The sequence below is a fragment of the Schistocerca serialis genome, chromosome 2 (genome assembly GCF_023864345.2).
Source record: "Schistocerca serialis cubense isolate TAMUIC-IGC-003099 chromosome 2, iqSchSeri2.2, whole genome shotgun sequence".
NCBI lineage: Eukaryota > Metazoa > Arthropoda > Insecta > Orthoptera > Acrididae > Schistocerca > Schistocerca serialis.
The window spans coordinates 549,406,730-549,428,166 of record NC_064639.1 but is presented as its reverse complement, the minus strand read 5'-3'; the positions used below and the strand labels follow the sequence as shown (position 1 = coordinate 549,428,166).

Sequence of the window (21,437 nt, the reverse complement as noted above, 5' to 3'; positions counted from 1 at the left end):
ACAAATTTCGATTTCTCCAAATATGGTTTGAAAACCATACCAAGGCTCAGTATGGCCAGTGGCAGTGCTGCTTTTACATTCTGATTAAAATTACTTTGTGACTGTGTGATTGATTGCAATGACCAAGAAGGGAGGTGGAGGGTGTTGCCACAATGTAGCAAATCATGACCGACAAGGCACTGCACATACCTACAAAAAAGGCCAAAAGGGAGCATGCAGAGCTCTACAAAAAACGATGACTGGATGATTATTGACGTCTTCCACTTGACGTGCTGGAACATCACTCATGAAGTAATTTTAATCCGAGTATAATGTCCTTTGCCATACACTACCATTCTGTTGCTTGCAGGATTGCAGCTGGTTATATAGTGGTGTTGGAACCCACACAACAAAGGTTATAACAGTTCGAGAAACAACCAACTCAAATTGTCACCCTTGATCTTAAGGGTCTGATCTCAACAGCCTGCATAGGAAATTCAATTCATTAGAAAGATTATTATTGAGATGCAAGTTTATATCAATAGCCACAAATCTATAGATAACCCTTCGATGGTGGACGCTACCCCTCAAGAGTTGTGTGCTTGAGGGAGACACTCCCTGTTGCTTCTGGATATCCTTCCATTGGCTTGTTTACACACCTGTCAACATTGCGCTGTTGACACGCTATACACATTCTCCACCACTGGCAACAGTCATTTCTAATGTTGGGCCCCACACAAGTTCCTGTCAGTTTAATGGTGGCTTTAGTGCAGGGATGGAGTAGGTTATGAATGTGGTCAAATATTGGTTTACGTAGCATTACAGGCACAAATAGTCTGGGCGAGAGTCAAGACATCACACACCAAATAAGGTCTTTGGTACCTATTAACTGTATTTCAGTTGGAGGGCAGCTGAACTGCTTTGTACTTATTCCTGCAGCTGTTTGTGGATTGCACTGCACTGTGCTGATTGTAATTTATTGTACAAGCAGTGACCCCAAGGGGGGGGGGGGGGGGGCAATCAGAGATTACATTTTCTCTGCCCGTATAGACATCAAATGGTCTGGTTTCAACATAAGGGCAGTTTAACAGGTGGCCAGCAGATTTCTGTCCTATGCACTGCAGTTGGTTTGGAACCCTGCCAGTTTCTGGGAGGAAAAAATCAAAAGATTTTCAACATCAAAGAACTGCATGGAAGGCTGCACCAATAGCAGCTGGCTAGTGTCTCCCTCCACTGCTAATGCTGGATTACAGATCAGGAGAGAAACTTTTGTAAACTGGCTTGTCTTTTTAAAGGTGTGTTGCATTTCTGGTGTCCCTGACAGGATGTATCAAACTGTCCCCAGTGCTGCTGTCAGCAGTGTATCTGCTGCTGACTGCAGATGACAGCAGTATAGGTTAATAATACCCAGGAATCTATGTTTGCAGCTGAAAACCAGTTGGGCATTTTTAAAGATCTAATCTTCTTTGAGTGGGCAATTACTAGTCAAAGAAACCGTATTGGCGAGGAATGTTACTTTTTTGCACACAATGCTGTTTTATTGACACAAACCATATTTTCGTATCCTATCTAAAATATACAGATCTTATGTAATGGTGCTGTCTTAGGAAACAAAATATCGTCTAGATTGAACAGAACATAAATTCAGTACCCATTGCACTTCATCTACAAAATATTACGATGAATGGGCAGCTTATTTTAGAGCAAATACCATGTGCAGATACTCCAAAGCTCAGATGGTTTTATATGAATGTGGTTGTGTGGATGTCTGACCACAGGCATCTGCTTTATGCCTTTTCAATCTGCTTATATGCCTTTTTACAGCCAATCACACTAAAATATGTAGTTCCAGCTAAAAATTCATGAAATCCCTCATGACAGGGACTGGATGGCAGTCAGGGATGGTATCGCCAATAAAAATACAGTAATCTCCACAGGGACTCCGTGTGCCATATTTCTTCTTCACTGGATTTAATGGCGACACCCACGGGCTATCAGACTTATGTATGATGCCCATTTGTTGGTTGGTTTGAAAGGGGGAAAGGGACCAAACTGCTTTGTCGTCAGTCCCTTATTCCTATTGTAACAATTTCACAAGGGAAAGAATAAAACAAACTTGACATACAGCACAATACCGAGAGGAAGGAAAAACCACAAGAATGACAGAAGAGCAATGAACACTACAAAGAACAAAATGGAACAAGAAAAACACAGAATGGCAAAAGAAATAAGTAGAAGAGAGTAAAACAGGAAAGCAGATTATCGTGGCTGGCTGACCACGAAAATAAAACAATAAGCCAGCCAGTCAGAAACACATTAAATCCTCCACCCTAAAAGCACTTAAGGTGGAGGACACTGAGGGACAGAGGACATGCCCTAAAACTTAGATCAAATTATAAAATCCACCATCACATATAAAACATGAAACCAAACCAGCCGATGAGGCATCGTCTGCTAAAATTAATGATAACAAGTCTGGTAACCGAAGATGATGTCTCAGGGCAGCCAAACTAGGACCGTGCAAAAGAATATGGGACAATGTCGAGCGGGCACCGCACCGACACTGACATGAATCTTCACAGCGCAGGAGGTAGCCGTGGGTCACCCAAGTGCAGCCACTGTGGAGCCGGCAGAGAACCACGAAGACCCTGCGAGAGGCCCGCATGGAGGACTTGCGCACATTCATAGTCTCCTTAATAGCACACAGTTTGTTGTGCATACTGAGACTATGCCATTCCATGTCCCAAAGCCAAAAAACCTTGCGCCGTAATAATGAATGCAGGTCAGTTATTGGAATGTCGATCTTCATAAGCACTTTCCGTGTAGCCTATTTGGCCAGTCTCTCAGCAAGTTCGTTGCCTGGGATTCCGAGATGACCTGATGTCCAGACAAACACCACTGAATGACTGGACCTTTCCAGGGCATAGATGGACTCCTAGATGGTCGCTACCGAAGGATGACAAGGGTTGCATTGGTTGATAGCTTGTAGGCTGCTCAAGGAGTCAGTACACAGAAGAAATAACTCTACAGGGCATGAATGAATGTGCTCAAGAGCATGAGATATATCCACCAGCTATGCAGTTTAAACACTGCAGCCATAGGGCAAAGAATGCTTTTCAATATTGCCTGTGAATGTAGGTGAAGCCAATGTCAGCATCAGCCATCGAGCCGTCAGTGTAAACCACTTCAGAGCTCCGGAACACATCAAGAATTGAGAGGAAGCAGTAGCGGAGAGAAGCGGGAGTAACTGAGTCCTTAGGGCCACGTGAAAGGTCCGGCCAAAGCTTCAGCTGAGGTTTCAACCATGGAGGTGTACGTGAATGGTCCTCAAGTAGAGATGGTAAAGGGAAGGACTCCATTTCACACAGAAGCTATCGGACGCAAACCACAATCTTAAGCCTTGACCTGGGCCACTGACAAGGGAGATGAACTGCAGTGGCTGGAAAAATGAGACAGTAATTTTGATGCTCAGGAGAGCTACGAATGCGTGCAACGTGGCGAGCAGTTGTGTTACAGGAAATTTTGGATAAAATTAGGGAGCGGGCCATGCAGACCCCACTCATACAATGAGGCAAGGATATGTCACCAGGTTGTGTCTTAAGCTTTTCATAAATCAAAAAAGATGGTAACAAGTTGTTGGCATCTGGAAAAGGCTGTTCGGATGGCAGACTCAAGGGAACAAGATTATCACTGGTAGAGTGACCCTGGCAGAAACAGCCCTGGTATGGAGTCAGTAGGCCACATGACTCCAGGACCCAACCCAACCACCAACACACCATACATTCCAGCAGCTTACAAACAACGTTGGTGAGGCTGATGGGCCGATAGCTATCCACATCAAGCGGGTTTTTACCGGGTTTGAGCACTGGAATGATTGCGCTCTCCCGCCACTGTGATGGAAAGATGCCATCGCACCACATCCAGTTGTAGATGACAAGGAGATATCGCTATTTGTTGGACGAGTGATATTTTCTCATCTGACTGTGTGTCTGATCCAGCTGTGTCGGGGCAATGTGCAAGGGCGCTGAATAGCTCCCACTCTGTAAATGGGGCATTATAGGGTTTACTGTGGTGTCTAGTGAACGAGAGGACTTCGTTTCCATTCGCAGTTTGGAAGTGCAAAAGGCCGGGGGGGTAACTCTCTGACACAGGCTCGAGCATAGTGATCAGCAAAGTGCTCGACAATCACGTCTGTGTCTGTAGATAACAGACCATCGATGCTGATGCCCGGGGCACCTGTTGGAGTCAGGTACCCAAAAACACATCTGATCTTCGCCCAGACTTGGGAAGGTGACATATGGCACTCAATGGTCAAGACACACCTCTCCCAACTTCCCTGTTTCCCTCTTTTTATAAGCTAGCAAACAAGGATACAGAGCCGTTTAAAAGCTATTAGGTGCTCTAGGGAAGGGTGCCACTTACGTTTCTGTAGAGCTCACCGACGCTCTTTAGTGGCCTCAATGATTTCTGGCCACCACAAAGGTACAGTCTTTTGCCGGGGGCACCCTAGGGAACAAGGGAGGGGATATATGGCTTGATATCACACCAGTATACCATAACCTTGACCTTCTCTGGTACTGCGTCACCCTTGAAGGTCAGGATGAAGGCACCAGTGGCTACTTGATTATCCTTTGGGCCCCTATGCACGTGCCGGATGAAATGAACTCCTCGTCGCTCTACGTTGGCATGCAGCTCGTCATCAGACTTTAAAACAAGAGCCCTGTGAAATATAATACCCTGGACCATATTTACGGTCTTATGGGGCTTGATGGAAACACAAACATCCCCCAGCTTGTCACAGGCAAGTAGTGCCCGTGACTGGGCAGAGGATGATGTTTTTATCAAGACTGACCCAGAGCACATTTTGGACAATCCCTCCATCTCCCCAAACTTGTCCTCTAAATGCTCCACAAAAAACAGACTTCGTCGACATGAAGGACACCCCATCAGCTCTTGTACATACGAGGTACCGGGAGGAGTAAGATTTGCTGCCTTCCTTAACCTGGAGTTCCTCTCATGGTGTGGCCAGGGAAGGGAACAGTTTGGGGTTATACTTCTTCGCATTGTAGTTGGACATCAACCGCTTAGAGACTGCTGGCGTTGGGCCACCAGCAAGAGATAAAGTAGTACGCTTTGTTGCGTGTCATCAACCCTGATGGCACCCACTCCGACCAGGGTACCTCACCACAGGCGCCACCCAGCCACCTGGCAGGACGGCCATTGCCAAGAGTCCCGATGCCCCAGGGTGATGGGCATCTGTTCCTTGGCATACCTGGGGAGTTAATGGCGGAGGCATCAGCAGAGCGATCCCTGTATACGCAGGGGCTACAAACAACATGGTACATGGCGGCCTCACCACAACAGACTGGCTACCATGCTGGATATCAGGTACAAACAAGCAAACAAGTCCATTATCAATGTCAGCACAGAAAACGATACTGCACAGTGGATGGAGGAAAAAACACCCAGGAGGGTGACCTTGCCCAACAGCTGGAGAATGAGTGGAAGTGCAGATCTGCGTCATTGAAGGATGTGAGAGGTCTCGGCGCATGGACACGATGCACCATGTAAGGCGCACTTCCTCAACTGGCTCGCTCTTCAGGAAAATTTAGAAGAATGGAGGTCAAACCCGACAGGGGACTGTCACATGAAGTCCAAAACGTGTGAGACTCCTTTTAGTCGCCTCTTACGACAGGCAGGAATAACTCAAGCCTATTATAACCCCAGACCCGTAGGGGATGCCCATTTGTAACATTTCCTCAAATTCTAATTCTTCTGAGGAAAACTGGTCAGGTGCCCATTTATACAGTCACTGAAGAGACCAGTTGGCCATGTCCCCTCTTCACATGGTGCTCTGCAACATACAGTCCTTTAAGCAGCCAATTAACTTCCTGTCTAGCTTCTAGTATAACAGAATTATGGTGGTGTGATGGTATTAGTAGCTCTTCTGTCTTTATTACCTGTGACCACCTCATTGCAAATCTGTGCTGCACAGAGGTTTGTTTCCAGTTCTTGGTGGTGACTAGAGTCTGCTCCCAACAGAGCAGCTCAATAAAGTTTGCTAGCATGAACCTCCACTTCAACCTCCAACAAACTGAGATCAACTATTACTTCTTTTCAACCATGTTTTGTAATGGGCAAGTTGACTTAGTTATGAATGAAATTCACCTACCATACTGCCAGGAATACAGTTCATCAAAAATATTTATTCTGTGCTAATTACAAGACAGAAGACATGCACTGTGCATCACTAGCATTTTTGCTTAGCAAAGCTTTCCTGTTTGTCAAAGGCCACTGTAATATTTCTGTCCAAATAGAATATTTTCCACTTTTGTTGCTTTTTTAAAAAAAAACAAGCACTTCTCAATTCTGTTTTGTCATAATGCTCAGTACTCTTTCCTTATCCTTAATCTGTGTGTTGTCCCTCCACTACCCCTTTACATTTCTTTCAGCAAGAAGGGCTCCATTCCATTAGCATCTGTTTTCAGCAAAACTTACTCCACTTCTGTTTTCTTTAATTTCTTGTACTCTCCATAATCAAATTTAACAATAAGTTCAACAAGTGTTTCAGAACCCTAAGCTCAAAGCTGTTTTACATATTTTCCTGTAATTTTGTTGGTTTTAGTTTTTCTTTCTTTATTTCCTGCAATCTCAGGGCACCTAACACATCTAGTACCTCTATGACCATAAATGTTGTGAAGGTGTCCCAATTTTTCTATATTTCTTCTCAGATTAACAAGTGCACAGTCAGAAGAGCTTCCCTAGCACTTAACATTTTAGGAAACAAAAACACTGTGCAGTGCCTTTTCAAGTTTTTTTTTAATCATGCGTATCACTTGAGATTTACAGAGAGCATTAGGCAACAATTGACAAGAACATGGGAAAGAAAATGGCTCTGAGCACTATGCGACTTAACTTCTGAGGTCATCAGTCACCTAGAACTTAGAACTAATTAAACCTAACTAACCTAAGGACATCACACACATCCATGCCCGAGGCAGGATTCGAACCTGCGACCGTAGTGGTCGCTCGGCTCCAGACTGTAGTGCCCAGAACCGCACGGCCACTCCAGCCGGCCTTGGGAAACAAATACAGTAGAAGAAGAATGGGTGCTTTGAGACATGAAATAGTGAAGGCAGCAGAGGATGAAGAAGGTAAAAAGATGACAATGACCGAAAAGAAAAAAATGGCTCTGAGCACTATGGGACTTAACATCTACAGTCGTCAGTCCCCTAGAACTTAGAACTATTTAAACCTAACTAACCTAAAGACATCACACAACACCCAGTCATCACGAGGCATGACCAAAGAGAGATTGGATTTAATTTATGAATGAAGAAAATATGTAAGGACGTAGAAGCACATAGGGTAAGATAGATGTTGTCTACAGGAAAATTAAAGACACCTTTGGGGAAAAGAGAACCACCTGTATGAATATCAAGAGCTCAGGTGAAAAACCCGTCCTAGGCAAAGAAGTGAACGTAAAAGGTGGGAGAAGTATATAGAGGGACAGTACAAGGGCGATTTACTTGAGGGCAATTTTATGGAAATGGAAGAGGATGTAGACAAATATTAAATTGGAGGTATGATACAGCATGAAGAATTTGAGAGAGCACTGAAAGACCTAAGTCAAAACAAGGTCCCAGGAATCGACAACATTCCATTAGAACTACTGATAGCCTTGGGAGAGCCAGCCATAACAAAACTCTTACATCTGCAGAGCAAGATGTACAAGACATACAAAATACCCTCACAAGAAGAGGACACCTAGTCATCATCACCGAATTCATCCAAATTTATGGTACATGTAGGGCATGATGATAAAATGTCCAAGTGGAAACTCCAGATGGCCAAGCATTTATGAAATAAAAGGAACTTTGATACAGATCTATCACCATGAGCATCTTAATTGTCCCTGTGACACTGCACTTAGGAAGCAGTGTCTGGCTCAGCAGTAAGAGGTCAGATTTGCATCGAAAGGGTCACAGGTTCGACCCCGTCCAGTGGCAAATGTTTTTGTGCTCCTTGGCAATGCGTACACTACTGACATGACCATTAACTGCAAAAATGTCAAAACTACACTTACCTCATCGAGAAAGAAGAAAAAATCACTTCTGGAGAAGTTTGCATCAAACTACATTCCGTTATACATCACCAGCTACCCTCGCACTTATTCTGTGACATGCTGCGTTACGCATGGTTCGCTGCTGGACTGTGTGATGAAAGAAGCTGTTTTCAAAATGTCAATCAAGTTTGTTTTTCTATGGAGACAAAAAAACCATGTCACTGCAAAAGGTAGCATTTACAACATGAGCAAGATGCGGTCAAAATTATTGCTCCCCCTGTTTCTTTGCTGAATATCACCTCAGTATCAATTGAAAAAGAATGGAAATATTGATTTACATGCACGACATTCCTGTGTATGCGTTGACTATAATCCCTATTTAAATATTTGCAGTCGCGCATTTCATCCTATGCCTATACTTTTTGTGCTTATACAAATTAATAAAATAACCTATACAATTTTGCGGTTAATTGTGATGTCAATAGTGTATTAATAGCTAAGGAGAACAAAATTCCTTTTATTTCCTAAACGCTTGGCCATCTGAAGCTCTCACTTGGGGCACTTTCATGTCTCACCACACCCTACATGTACCATGAATTTGGACGAATTCAGCGATGACAAGTAGGCGCCCTCTCCTTCTCAAACTTCAAGAAGAATATAATAATTCCAATTCCATAGAAAGCAGGTGCTGTCAGGTGTGAATATTACGGGATGTATACGTGGACAAGGAAAAAAATTCCCGGATTTCCCAGTTAATAATACACTTTCTCCCGGGTGACAGTCTATTTTCTCTTATCAATCCTTTGAATGGTTATGGTTTTCTACACAGGCATGCAATTTCCCGGCACTTTAGAAAACAAAACTCAGGGAAAAAGACATGCTTTGGAAATATCTTTGATGTGCAGCAACATGTACACTGCGTATTTTCGTATTACGAAAGCATATATTGGAATGCCAACAAACACCGCATGTTACTTTCCGAATCGTCGAAATCGAGATTTAGATGCGCTTTTGTAAGCCGCTCGTAGTTCATGTCACGCGATCTCGCTAGCCGATGACAGCGGATATTCAGAGCACATGATGTAGTCAGCCAACAGTAACACACAAACCGGGAAAGCTAATAGTTTAAATTAATAAACATAGTGTTGCTACAAGAAAAGCAAAGCTTTCACATATAATATTGGTCTCAAGCTGCAAGAGAAGCTAAGCTTTCGCATATACTGTTGATCTTTTTTACGTGTGTTACATTTCAATATATATTACACATATGTGCCAGTAAAATTTTTAATAATGACATAAATGTCTGATCTTCAGGGTTCGAAATTCTTCTAAATGGCTCGTCATCAAAGAGTTGATTTTTAAATGAGAGTCAACTGCTCTGTGATCTAATAAATTCATGGTACATTCTTGCACATAGTTCAACTTATGTAAAAGAATATTTACTTTGAAAGTAACGCTTTTCAAACCAGTATTCGCAATATTTTCCAGCGCCCTGTTAGAAATGAGTTCGTTTAAGCAGTTGCCAGAGAGCGCAGATAACAGGCGACACCGTGCTTGGGTATGTATCATGACATAGGAAGCTCGTATGTACATACGTGTAAAACATTGAAAGATCTTCCATTATGTCACAAAAGAAACAAGACATCAGAGGATACTGCAAGAGCATCCATATTTCGTGAACCATATTAAAATGTGTGCATTTAAAGTGCATACTTAAAGGGAACATTTGTTTGTCCAGATTCCCAATGAAGTAGACCTCAACCTGATATTAAGCTTTTTAGTGTGGTTTTCACCAGTACTGTATTATATCATGTTTGGTTCTTTATTATAACATAATATGACTTATCTTAGAAGCTAGATTAAGGAAAGGCAAACCTATGTTTCTAGCATTTGTAGACTTAGAGAAAGCTTTTGACAGAGTTGACTGGAATACTCTCTTTAAAATTCTAAAGGTGGCAGGTGTAAAATACAGGGAGCAAAACGCTATTTACAATTTGCACACAAACCAGATGGCAGTTACAAGAGTCGAGGGACATCAAAGGGAAGCAGTGGTTGGGAAGGGAGTGAGACAGGGTTGTAGCCTCTCCCCGATGTTATTCAATCTCTATATTGAGCAAGCAGTGAAGGAAACAAAAGAAAAATTTGGAGTAGGTATTAAAATCCATGGAGAAGAAATAAAAACTTTGAGGTTCGCCGATGACATTGTAATTCTGTCAGAGACAGCAAAGGACTTGGAAGAGCAGTTGAACGGAATGGACAGTGTCTTGAAAGGAGGGTATAAGATGAACATCAACAAAAGCAAAACGAGGATAATGGAATGTAGTCAAATTAAGTTGGGTGATGCTGAGGGAATTAGATTAGGAAATGAGACACTTAAAGTAGTAAAGGAGTTTTGCTATTTGGGGAGCAAAATAACTGATGATGGTCGAAGTAGAGAGGATATAAAATGTAGACTGGCAATGGCAAGGAAAGCATTTCTGAAGAAGAGAAATTTGTTAACATCCAGTATTGATTTAAGTGTCAGGAAGTAGTTTCTGAAAGTATTCGTATGGAGTGTAGCCATGTATGGAAGTGAAACATGGACGATAAATAGTTTGGACAAGAAGACAATAGAAACTTTCGAAATGTGGTGCTACAGAAGAATGCTTAAGATTTGATGGGTAGATCACATAACTTATGAGGAAGTACTGAATAGGATTGGGGAGAAGAGAAGTTTGTGGCACAACTTGACTAGAAGAAGGGATCGGTTGGTAGGACATGTTCTGAGACATCAAGGGATCACCAATTTAATATTGGAGGGCAGCGTGGAGGTAAAAATCGTAGAGGGAGACCAAGAGATGAATACACTAAACAGATTCAGAAGGAAGTAGGTTGCAGTAGGTACTGGGAGATGAAGCTTGCACAGGATAGAGTAGCATGGAGGGCTGCATCAAACCAGTCTCAGGACTGAAGTCCAAAACAACAAACAATGCTGTATGTGCTAGAAGATGAAAACGTGCACTTGAAATGCAGTGAACAGTTGAAACTAGCCAGTACTGTGGAATTAAACATTTAGTTTCAAATAAATTGACTGCCTCTGCGGAAAAGGTTAACAAAAGTCAAATTTCTTTAGCAAACAGACAAAAGTAACTTTATTGTTCCGCAAGGCGATTAATTATTGACTGTCAGAAAGGTGGAAATAAAATAAAATCTGAAACTAAAAACATATTTTAGCCTTCCGTAATTATGTGAATGTACTTTAATTCACTTTATAGCTCCCGGCCACAGATATACGTTTTGTTTTCATTTGACGTGAGAGTAAACGAAGAGAAAACAGCAAAATCACTAAATGTAAACATGGGTCACGTGGAGACTACCACTAGAACTCAGACTGCTCTGTGCATCAGCCCTGGATCTATGACATTTGCGAACCGGGTCAATACTAAAAAAAACTAATTTTCAAAATATGTTCCTCTTGAAGCGCACATCTTTCTTAAAAGTCTGAAACAAAAAATATATGTTTTCGAGGAAATGTAAGACATATTTGGTCTTAAGTATGGGTCATTCCATGTCAAGTCACCCAGGCCTTGACACCAACCATGTCAGATTTTGATGAAACTTGGTACAATTACTTCTTTTATCATCCTGAAAGCACTTTTAAAATTTTTTTGCTCTATCTCTTATAGTTTTTTTTATACAAATTTTTGAAGTTTTTAGATTTGGCGTTGTTTCAGCAGTCAGAAATCTTAACTTAAACGTGTCCTCACAACTAAAAAAATTTGCATGTTAAAGAATACTCAAGATATCAGTATGAAATTTTGGAATAAGTTTGTGTATTATATCTAAATGTTAAAAAATTACCATAAAGATATATTAAAATCTTCCAAATGAAAAAAGTTACAAGTTGAGTTTTTTTGTTTAGTTTTACAAAAACTGCAATATCTAGAGTCTCAGACCTGATAGAGAGCTCAAATTTGTTTTAAAATACTCTTAATTGTATAGGCTATTAGAGAAAAGAAAAATTATGTTGGCTTTTTAACCTGTTCAATAGTTATCTAATTTTTTAAATAATAATTATATTTTAAAAATAAAAAGTACCAAGTGACAGACACCAAAAATAAGTTTTTGTCTTCTTGGAGTAACAATGTATGCTTGGATTTTGTTTTGTTATTCCTGTGTTTTGAAGTAAAAAATTATTACAGTGTTAAATAGTGCTTGGATAGTATTTTATTAAGTTTATTAGAACTTTCAGTAAGTACTGTTACTTAGTTTACAGTGATTCTTTTCCAATATCCTATAAAAGTAACCAGAACAGTAATCAGACCAAAAGTAAAATCAGTATGTCAGATATTCAAACCTGTAGCGTAGGGTTATTTAAAAAATCTGACTGTTTCCAAACAACCTACACACCTTCAAAAAAGTTACAAGCGGTACCTGAACTGAGTGAGGAAGAAAAAAATTTAATCCACTTACGATCTGGAATTAATCTGTGTGAATTTAAGAATATATGTTCACACCACAGCTACTACTTTTTAAATGTTTTTGAAAAGTATCAAACAACATGTGTAGACCCACTAAAAAAACACAAAAAGCCCATCAAAAGTCGTTGAGAAGTGTAGGCTAGGATCTTTCTAAACAATTACTGACAGTAAATAGTAGCATAAAACCTGGACAAAAGCTTTGCTCAACATGCCGTAACTTTTGTGAGGAAAAATTAAGAGTTGAAGTCAATGAAAGTGAAACAGATGATGAAGTCATGGTTGAATTAGAATCATTGGAATCCAGAAATGAATCCCTTGTACGAACAAACATTGCTCTTGATAATGTAGGTTTAACACCGATAAAGCTTCATGGCTTGTCAGAACAAAGTAAAGGGTCTTATTTTAAAAGGAAAGTTAGTAGTATTGAAAAGACTGCAAAAAAGGCGGTTTCAAAAGCATTAAAATATGATGCACCAAGTTCTGATGATGAGGAAGAAGATACAAGTGTGGTTGAGAAAGCAAAGGATTTTGATGTAATGATTTCTCTTATGAAAGAGAAGATGTCATCTGTTGGAGGTCTAGAAAAATCCAGATTCTGACCTTGGCTCCAGATTTTTGGAGTCGAAATAAAGTGATGAAAGAATTTAATGTAAGTGAGTACATGGTGCGACAAGCTAGAAAGCTAAAATCTGAAAAGGGTATTTTGGAAACTCCTGGTCCAAAAAAAGGTAAAACTCTTTCTGAAAATACAGTAAGACTTTTAACAGATTTTTATGAAAAGGATGAAAGTTCCAGAGTGCTACCTGTAACAAAAGACAAAGTAAGTGTTCAAAAAAATGTGTACATGCAAAAAAGACTCATTTTGTGTAACTTGAGAGAACTCTATTATTCTTTCAAATGGGATAATCCCGAGGTAGAAGTAGGATTTTCAAAATTTTGTTTCTTGAGACCTAAATAGTGTATCCTTGCTGGTGCTGCAGGCACACAAACTGTATGTGTATGCAGTATCCACCAGAATGTTAAACTATTATTGGATGATGTGAAAATTGAAGAATCTTATAAAGACCTAATTAAGATGCTTGTGTGCAACACGGAAAACCAAAACTGCATGCTACATCATTGCGACAGCTGTCCTGCAAATGCTGCACTAACTGAGTACTTAAGTGAAAAACTAAGTGAAGATTATGATTTAGAAGAAGAAATTGTAATCAGTCAGTGGGTTAACACAGATAGGGCAGAAATGATCAAACAGTCTATCAGTGTTGAAGACTACATTTCTTTATTGGTAGGTCATTGGAAAAGCTCACCCCGCACTCTTTTATAGCAAATTCCCAATCAGCAGCCTTTAAAAGATTGAAAGAAGACCCACCACCCAAAACAGCAATTATTGTGATGGATTTCAGTGAAAATTATTCCTTTGTTATACAAAATGAGATCCAAAGTTACCACTGGAATAGAGGTGGTTGTACTCTACACCCAGTTGGAGTTTTCCTAGGAAATGAGGAAAACAATGTTTTTGGTTCCAACCACTGTTTTATTAGTGATGACCAAGAACATGACACTGGTTCTGTTAACTTTGTACAAAAGAAATTACAAAGTGGCTGTCATTACATCATACTGACATTGACTCAGTTCACTACTTTACAGATGGTTGTGCTGGGCAGTACAAAAATAGAAACAGTTTTAAAAATTTGACTGTACACTTGAGAGACTAATTTGAAGGCCCAACACTTTTTTTGCAACAAGTCATGGGAAGTCAATTTGTGATGGCCTAGGAGGAACTATTAAAAGAATTTTAAGGAAAGCCAGTCTACAGCTTTCAGATGAAGAACAAATAATGACAGCAATCTATGTGTACAAGTTTTGTGAAAAAAATATTGAAAACATTCATTTTCACTTTATTGACAAAAAAGAAGCTGATTTGCTACGGTTAAAACTAGAAAAACGTTTTTTCAGCAACCCAAACCATTCCTGGAACAAGAAGTTTTCATAACTTCAAACCACTTCCAACAAACAACCTTGAAATTAGAAGGACTACAGGTAGTGTAAAACCTTCCTTAGTCTTTTCTTTCCATTCTTCTTCTGATTGGGTTCGTGTTGAACCATGCAAATCATGATGGTAACTGGTACTTTGGACAGGTAAAAACAATATTCAATGATGAAGAAGATGCAGAAATTTATTTCTACATCCTTCAGGACCAGCTGCATCATTTTATTGGCCTGAAAGAGAAGATTCTTGCATAGTGCCTTTGGAGCACATAGTCTGTGTAGTAGACACACCTCAATCAAGTGGCACTGGAAGAATTTATTACTTCAAAAAATACTGTATCAAAAGAACTGAAAGCTCTTGGATGAAGTGGAAAAACAGTTTGAATCAGCATTCATGTTTATTAAAAAGACAAAATTACTCAAAAAATTCAATGTTTCAAGCAATCAGTTGGGTTATACATAAGTGTTGTAAGAACACTATCTTTGTACATAATTCTAATGTAATCTACTATAGTTAATAAACATGTTAAAAAGCCATCATTATTTTTGTTTTATCAAGTAGCCTATATGTTTAAGAGTAAATTAAAACAAATTTGAGCATTCTCTCAGGTCAGACTCTAGATATTGCAATTCTTACAAAACAAAACATCTGTAATATATATATATATATATATATATATATATATATATATATATATATATATATATATATATATATCATAGAAAATATTAATCTATTTTAATAGTATCATTTTTATCTTCAAATATGTATAATAAATAAACTTGCTGCAAAAATTCATGATGTTATATACAAGAGTTTTTAAGATAAGCAATTTTAAAGTTTTGAATACAAATTAAATTTACCATTTCCGAAGGTTCGGAAAACGCAAAACATAAAAACTTAAAAAATTTATAAAAAAAACTATAAGAGATACAGCAAAAAAAATTTACAGGTGTTGTCAGGATGGTATTAGAACCATTTGAGCCAAATTTCCTGAAAATCTAAGGAGATGGGTGTAAAATTTATTTTTTATTGGGTGATTTGATATGGAATGACCCGTATGCCAAAGTGCAGTGCCACGCCTCTTCATAAAGCATCCGAACTATATTCTGGAGAGTGGAAATTGAAATGTCCTGAGGTGCCTCTCCTGCTCCCAGTCGGCCGGTTTGACAGCCCGCCTCTCTTTAAAAAAATCTCGCAATTAATAGCGGATGGGATTATCTGTAATTAAGAGAACAAGAACTCTTCAGAAAATCTGAACTCTCTATTTCCTATTAGTTAATAATTTGCTGTTTTGTGTGACATAAAATTAAATATAGCGTATATAAAACCAATACTGACAAGAGATAAGCAAGAAATTACAAATTTCTTCAAACCTTAGCTCCTAGCATTTTTTTCTCTCTAATCTTGCTACAGCTTTACATGGCGTGCTTTCCTTTCTGCAAAAGAATCTATTACATCAGCAAAGTTCGTCAAACATTTTGCTACATGAAAAATCGAAATGCCGTTACCTAATGCTGAAAAGCTGTTAATACAAATAATACCCAAGACTGGTTTGGTTTCTCGATCTGATTACGTCTATTCTGTCACTGTCTGCTAGATAAAACAAAATAGACCTTTCTAATATGGCAGAAATTTTGTAACACATGAAATAAACGAGACTGTTTTGGCACAAATGGCCATTTTTATAAAACAACAGAATATAATACACGAAGTACCAATATCAAGTGCCTATTAGGCCTACTACAAGCAAAAAAGGAATCACAAATTTAGTATTGGAGGGCAGCGTGAAGGGTAAAAATCGTAGGGGGAGACCAAGAGATGAATACACTAAGCAGATTCAGAAGGATGTAGGTTGCAGTAGGTACTGGGAGATGAAAAAGCTTGCACAGGATAGAGTAGCATGGAGAGCTGCATCAAACCAGTCTCAGGACTGAAGACCACAACAACAACAACAACAACAACAACAACACAAGCAAAAAGCTTTACGTTAGGAAATAGTTTCACATTTCATTCATACGCACCAGCTTCTCAAGCATGAGATCGAAAAGCAGTATTACGAAATTTTTATATACATTTGGAATCGTCTTATTCTTCCATAATTTGTGTGATGTCCCCGTTTCTTCTCCTTCCTCGTTCTAACAAACAATCTTGTCATCACCAATTCTGTAGCTATTGCTGCCACTGTCAAAATGTGTTCGCTGATTAACTTCACTAACCCTGCCATAATCACAGGTTTAGTTATCCCGCGATTATTTTCCAGTTAGGCATTATTGCGTGTTTGAAGAACACTTTTCCGCATTACTTCCAGAGTAGAACTTACACGGCTGCTAGCCTGGGACTGTACTACTGGTCCTTACTAGTGTAGCGATCCGGCCAAAAATTTTCTGTCAAAATTTCGTTTTCTTGGATACACCGAGAAGATAATATGTAATCTTTCTCACCTGTTACTCCTGTCAGCCATTTATTTCCATTCTGGTAGTCTGAATCTATGGATTTCGCTAGTAATTATAACAATTCTGATAATTCGCAAACCCAATCAACCACATAATCAGACAGCAATTGGCATTCATCCGTTCAGCTTTACTTCCTCAGCTATAGCCCCGTCCCCTTTTGTCTGCGGAAAGTTTATTTTTAGATGTGACGAGGATTCTCCTGACAGAGGCATCACGTACACTATGCATGCATTCAAAAGTAAACTTATGAATCATTTAAAAATCAACTTAAAATGTGTTCAAAAATGTTCAAAGACCAACAGGCAAGCTTTTCAAAATCATATGAATAATCGATAGGCAAACGTGCACAGGATGCTAGGTGCTTTGTGAAACAAGTCCCCCCCCACCCTCGAGAATATGAATTTGGCGCCCCCTTTTCCCAGTAGCATCTAGCTGCTTGCTGCGACAGCTTGCACAGCCAACAGCCACATTCCTGTTGCCAGAAGCAGGAGAATCTACTACTCAAACGTGACTCAACTGCGCATGTGCATGAGCCTGCACGTAACTGCTGAAACAAATCTAATGTAAACAGTTGTGACTTCATGCTCATTGGAGACAATTTGTTGTTATGAAGCACTGCATAGTCTTCCTAAAGCCTTTCACATATTTTCAATTGGCAGACGCTTGCATGAGCACTATGTGTCATTGTTGTATATGGCACATTTCCTTAGCAATATATTTTCGTTTTTTTCTCTCGTTTATGTTTTATTGTTGAAGTATTATTCTGGAGTAGCGGGATACAGTAATATCCTTTGTTAGAGTATCGGTTCTTACCAGTCAAAATTACAAAAATTTATCTGAAAACTAAAACAATGAAAAATTCCCAGAATTCTAAAAATATCCCAGGTTTTTCCTTGTTTTCTCCCGGATGAAAAAATTCCCGGGTTTTTCCCCGATCTCCCGGTTGTCCCGGGTCGTATACACCCTGTATTATCAACTACCAGTTACACAATTTATGGTTGCAAATTTCTAACATGAATTCTATATAGAAGAATGGAAAACTAATAAAAGCTGACCTCAGGGAGGAACATTTGGATTCCGTAAAAGTATAGGAACATGTGAGGCAATACTGACCCTATGACTTATCTTAGAAGATGGAATAAGGAAAGGCAAACCTACGTTTATAGCATTTGTAGTCTTAGAAAAACCTTTTGACAATGTTGACTGGAATAATCTCTTTCAAATTCTTAAGGTGACAGGTAAATTACAGGGAGTGAAAGGCTATATACAATTTGTACAGGAAACGGATGTCAGTTTTAAGAGTCAAGGGGCATGAATGGGAAGCAGTGGTTGAGAAGGGACTGAGACAGGGTTTTAGCCTATCCCTGATATTCAATCTGTATATTGAGCAAGCAGTAAATGAAACAAAAGAAAGAAATTTGGAACAGGAATTAAAATACAGGGGGAAGAAATAAATGTCGCTGACATTGTAATTCTGTCAGACACAGCAAAGGACCTGGAAGAGCAGTTTAATGGAATGGACAGTGTCTTGAAAGGATATAAGATGACATCAAAAGAAAAACAAGGATAACGAAATGTGGTCTAATTAAATCAGGTGATGCTGGGGGGAATTAAGATTAGTCTCTCCATTATTCTGTAAGTAAATCGTGCCATTATTTTGATACCATGACACACTACACAACTCTATAACAGTCATCCATGTCAGCTCCTCCTTCCTTTGAAATCTGAATTACTGTATTACATTCTTCCTGAAGTCTGGAGGTGGTTCTCCTGCATCATTTATCTTGCGCACCAGGTGGATAGTTTTGCCACAGATAGCTCACCCAAGGATCTCAATTATCCTGAGGAAATGTCATCTACCTCAGCAGCCTCATTTTGAGCTAGATTGTCAAGTCCTATTAAAATATTCTCAGAGTATCCTATTTCCCACCCCTATCTTGACTTCATTCCTCTTCCCATTCCATACTATTATATGATACTTTTACCCTTGTACAGATCAACATGTTTTATTAATCTTACAGCTTCCCCTTTTTTTAGTACTGGCTTGCCACTTGAGTTCTCAATATTTATAACAATATTTCTTTTTTGTTGTACTGCTGAGGTGGTTGTTTGACTTCATATTTATGTCTGTTACACCACTGCATTCACTGTGCTGTTGCTAGCAGCTCTCCTGTGTTATGAAAGATGCTACTGCATTATCCGTATCTGATTTTCTGTTTATAAACCTGCACTCATTGGACCAGAAATTCTGTTGTTCTTGCCACCATGCATTAGTAACCACCTTTCTCCCCCCCCCCCCCCCCCTCCGCCACCAACCCGTACACAATTTCAGCCAATCCACTTCTCTTATTGAATTCTCTAATCTACCCACCTGATAAGAAAAATCTAACATTTCACACTCCGAGTCTTAGAATCCAAGATTTGTTGTTTTCCCCGAGGACAACACCTTCCTTAGTAGTTTGAGGAGGCATGATGTACCTTTGTGGTGTTAGTTCCCCCTCATTCACTTTTAGCCATGACCTGAGGTCATACAAAATGGCTCCCGACACCCTGATGCCAGGAATAACACGCACCTCTCCAAAACATTCGAAGAATAGGACCTCCCCACCAGTCATCCAAAGTACTGCAGAGCCATGATTCTGCTGAACAAACATTATTCATTAGCAGTCCATGTTTCGTGGTCACAGTTCCACTCCAAATTCATCTATTTGTATTATGTTATGGCAACCTATACATGTGGTGATAATTATCCTAGTCTGGCTGCCACCAGTCTAAGAATGGTGCAGGATGACAATGCTGAAGGGAGCCCATTACTTGTCCTTGGTTAGCATGCACAGAGTTGGAGGGGTTACTATGTGCCAGTAACACCTTCTTAACAATTATGCAACATCTGTCCCCTTCACACTGATCGTTTAATTTTAACAATACAACTGCAACCTGGTGGTTGTTCAACCATCAGACTTGCAACTCTAATCATTTACATAGCAGTCAATTGTGTGTAGTTACACCGACATGCAATGCCTTCTACACGCCTTTTCTTTTTCAGGCAGTGTATACATTCACATTTTCCAGATTTAAGCTTTATTTGTTTTCATTTAATTTGCTTGAAGTGAACAATGGTATGACTGCTTTGGGAAACAACATCCAGTCCTTGCTCAGTCCAAGCTCGTGCTCCACCTTGGAATCATGAACAGAGTGCTAATTCTTCAACTCCCATTGTGCAAGCCTAAGTATTTCTGGTGTTTATCTGCTTTTATTCTCCAATTTAAGGTTTCCAATCTACATCCTATTGTTCCTTTTTGTGGAGCATATAAACATTTCCTAACGTAATAAAAATGCTAACAAGCATTGGGCACTAATGGTAAAGCCAAGTCTGGAGGCTATTAAATGCAACGGATGTGTGATTACAATTATGGTTATAAACAAAGCAGTATCACAGGTGATGGCATTAGTAAGTCACAAGAAAATTTACTACTTGGGATGTAAGGTCATAGAAGAAAGGTGAAGCAGGAGACACTACTTTTACGTATGTCCTCTGCAAGCTAACATACAGAGTGTGGCAGAGGTTGTACTATGTGTACCCATATCATTTTCCTCCCTCCCTGTTTCTAACTACAGATGGTATGCAAGAAGATCTTTCATTTCCCTTCATCCTCACAATATACCTTTCACTTCCCAAGCCGGCCGAAGTGGCCGTGCGGTTAAAGGCGCTGCAGTCTGGAACCGCAAGACCGCTACGGTCGCAGGTTCGAATCCTGCCTCGGGCATGGATGTTTGTGATGTTCTTAGGTTGGTTAGGTTTAACTAGTTCTAAGTTCTAGGGGACTAATGACCTCAGCAGTTGAGTCCCATAGTGCTCAGAGCCATTTTTTTTTCACTTCCCAAGGAATGTACAAATAGTTCCTACAGCTTGGATATATTGCCATTTTTTGTGTGGCATCAGCTTTAATAAACATTTTGTCTTCTAAAAGTAAGTGAAGGCCAAAAATCATGTCTCAATGAAGTTTCCTTTTGATAGACAAAACAGTTCATCAAACAGATAGAACCAAGAAGCTTTACACTATCATTTGAAGTTACCTTGTCACATCTGGCAACCACTGAGCAGTCAGTGATGGCCATTCTAAAGCATGAGTCATCACAAGATCATATAAAAAAGGTGTATTTTTCTTCCAGATCTTATATTCCTCATTAATAACTCTCTCCTCCACAGCATCATCAAAGGTTTCTGTCAACAAAGCAAAACACACAATAAGATAAAAATTTAACATCATACAATAACAATTTATCTGTACAGCAAAACTAGTACATAACAAGAAATATCTTACAAAGGGAATAATTTAGAAACCAACACTAACTAATACTGCCTGCAATTCATCTTCATGCCCCCCTCTCTCCTCCTCAACAGGAAGAACGCCATACATAGGATATTTGTAGTAATAATACTTAGTGTAAATTAGCAAACAGAGGTCTATTCTGTAAAATTACAA

General features: G+C 39.5%; 1 protein-coding gene across 1 annotated transcript in view; it reads right to left on the bottom strand.

Moving 5' to 3' along the window:
* Positions 1 to 21,437, bottom strand: part of LOC126457536 (chromatin assembly factor 1 p55 subunit) — a 50,262-nt gene that overhangs the window by 17,617 nt on the left and 11,208 nt on the right. Inside the window, exon 2 of the mRNA XM_050093893.1 lies at positions 21,028 to 21,175. Within this exon, the coding sequence (XP_049949850.1) occupies positions 21,028 to 21,175 (148 nt within the window). The remainder of the gene's footprint in view (positions 1 to 21,027; positions 21,176 to 21,437) is intronic.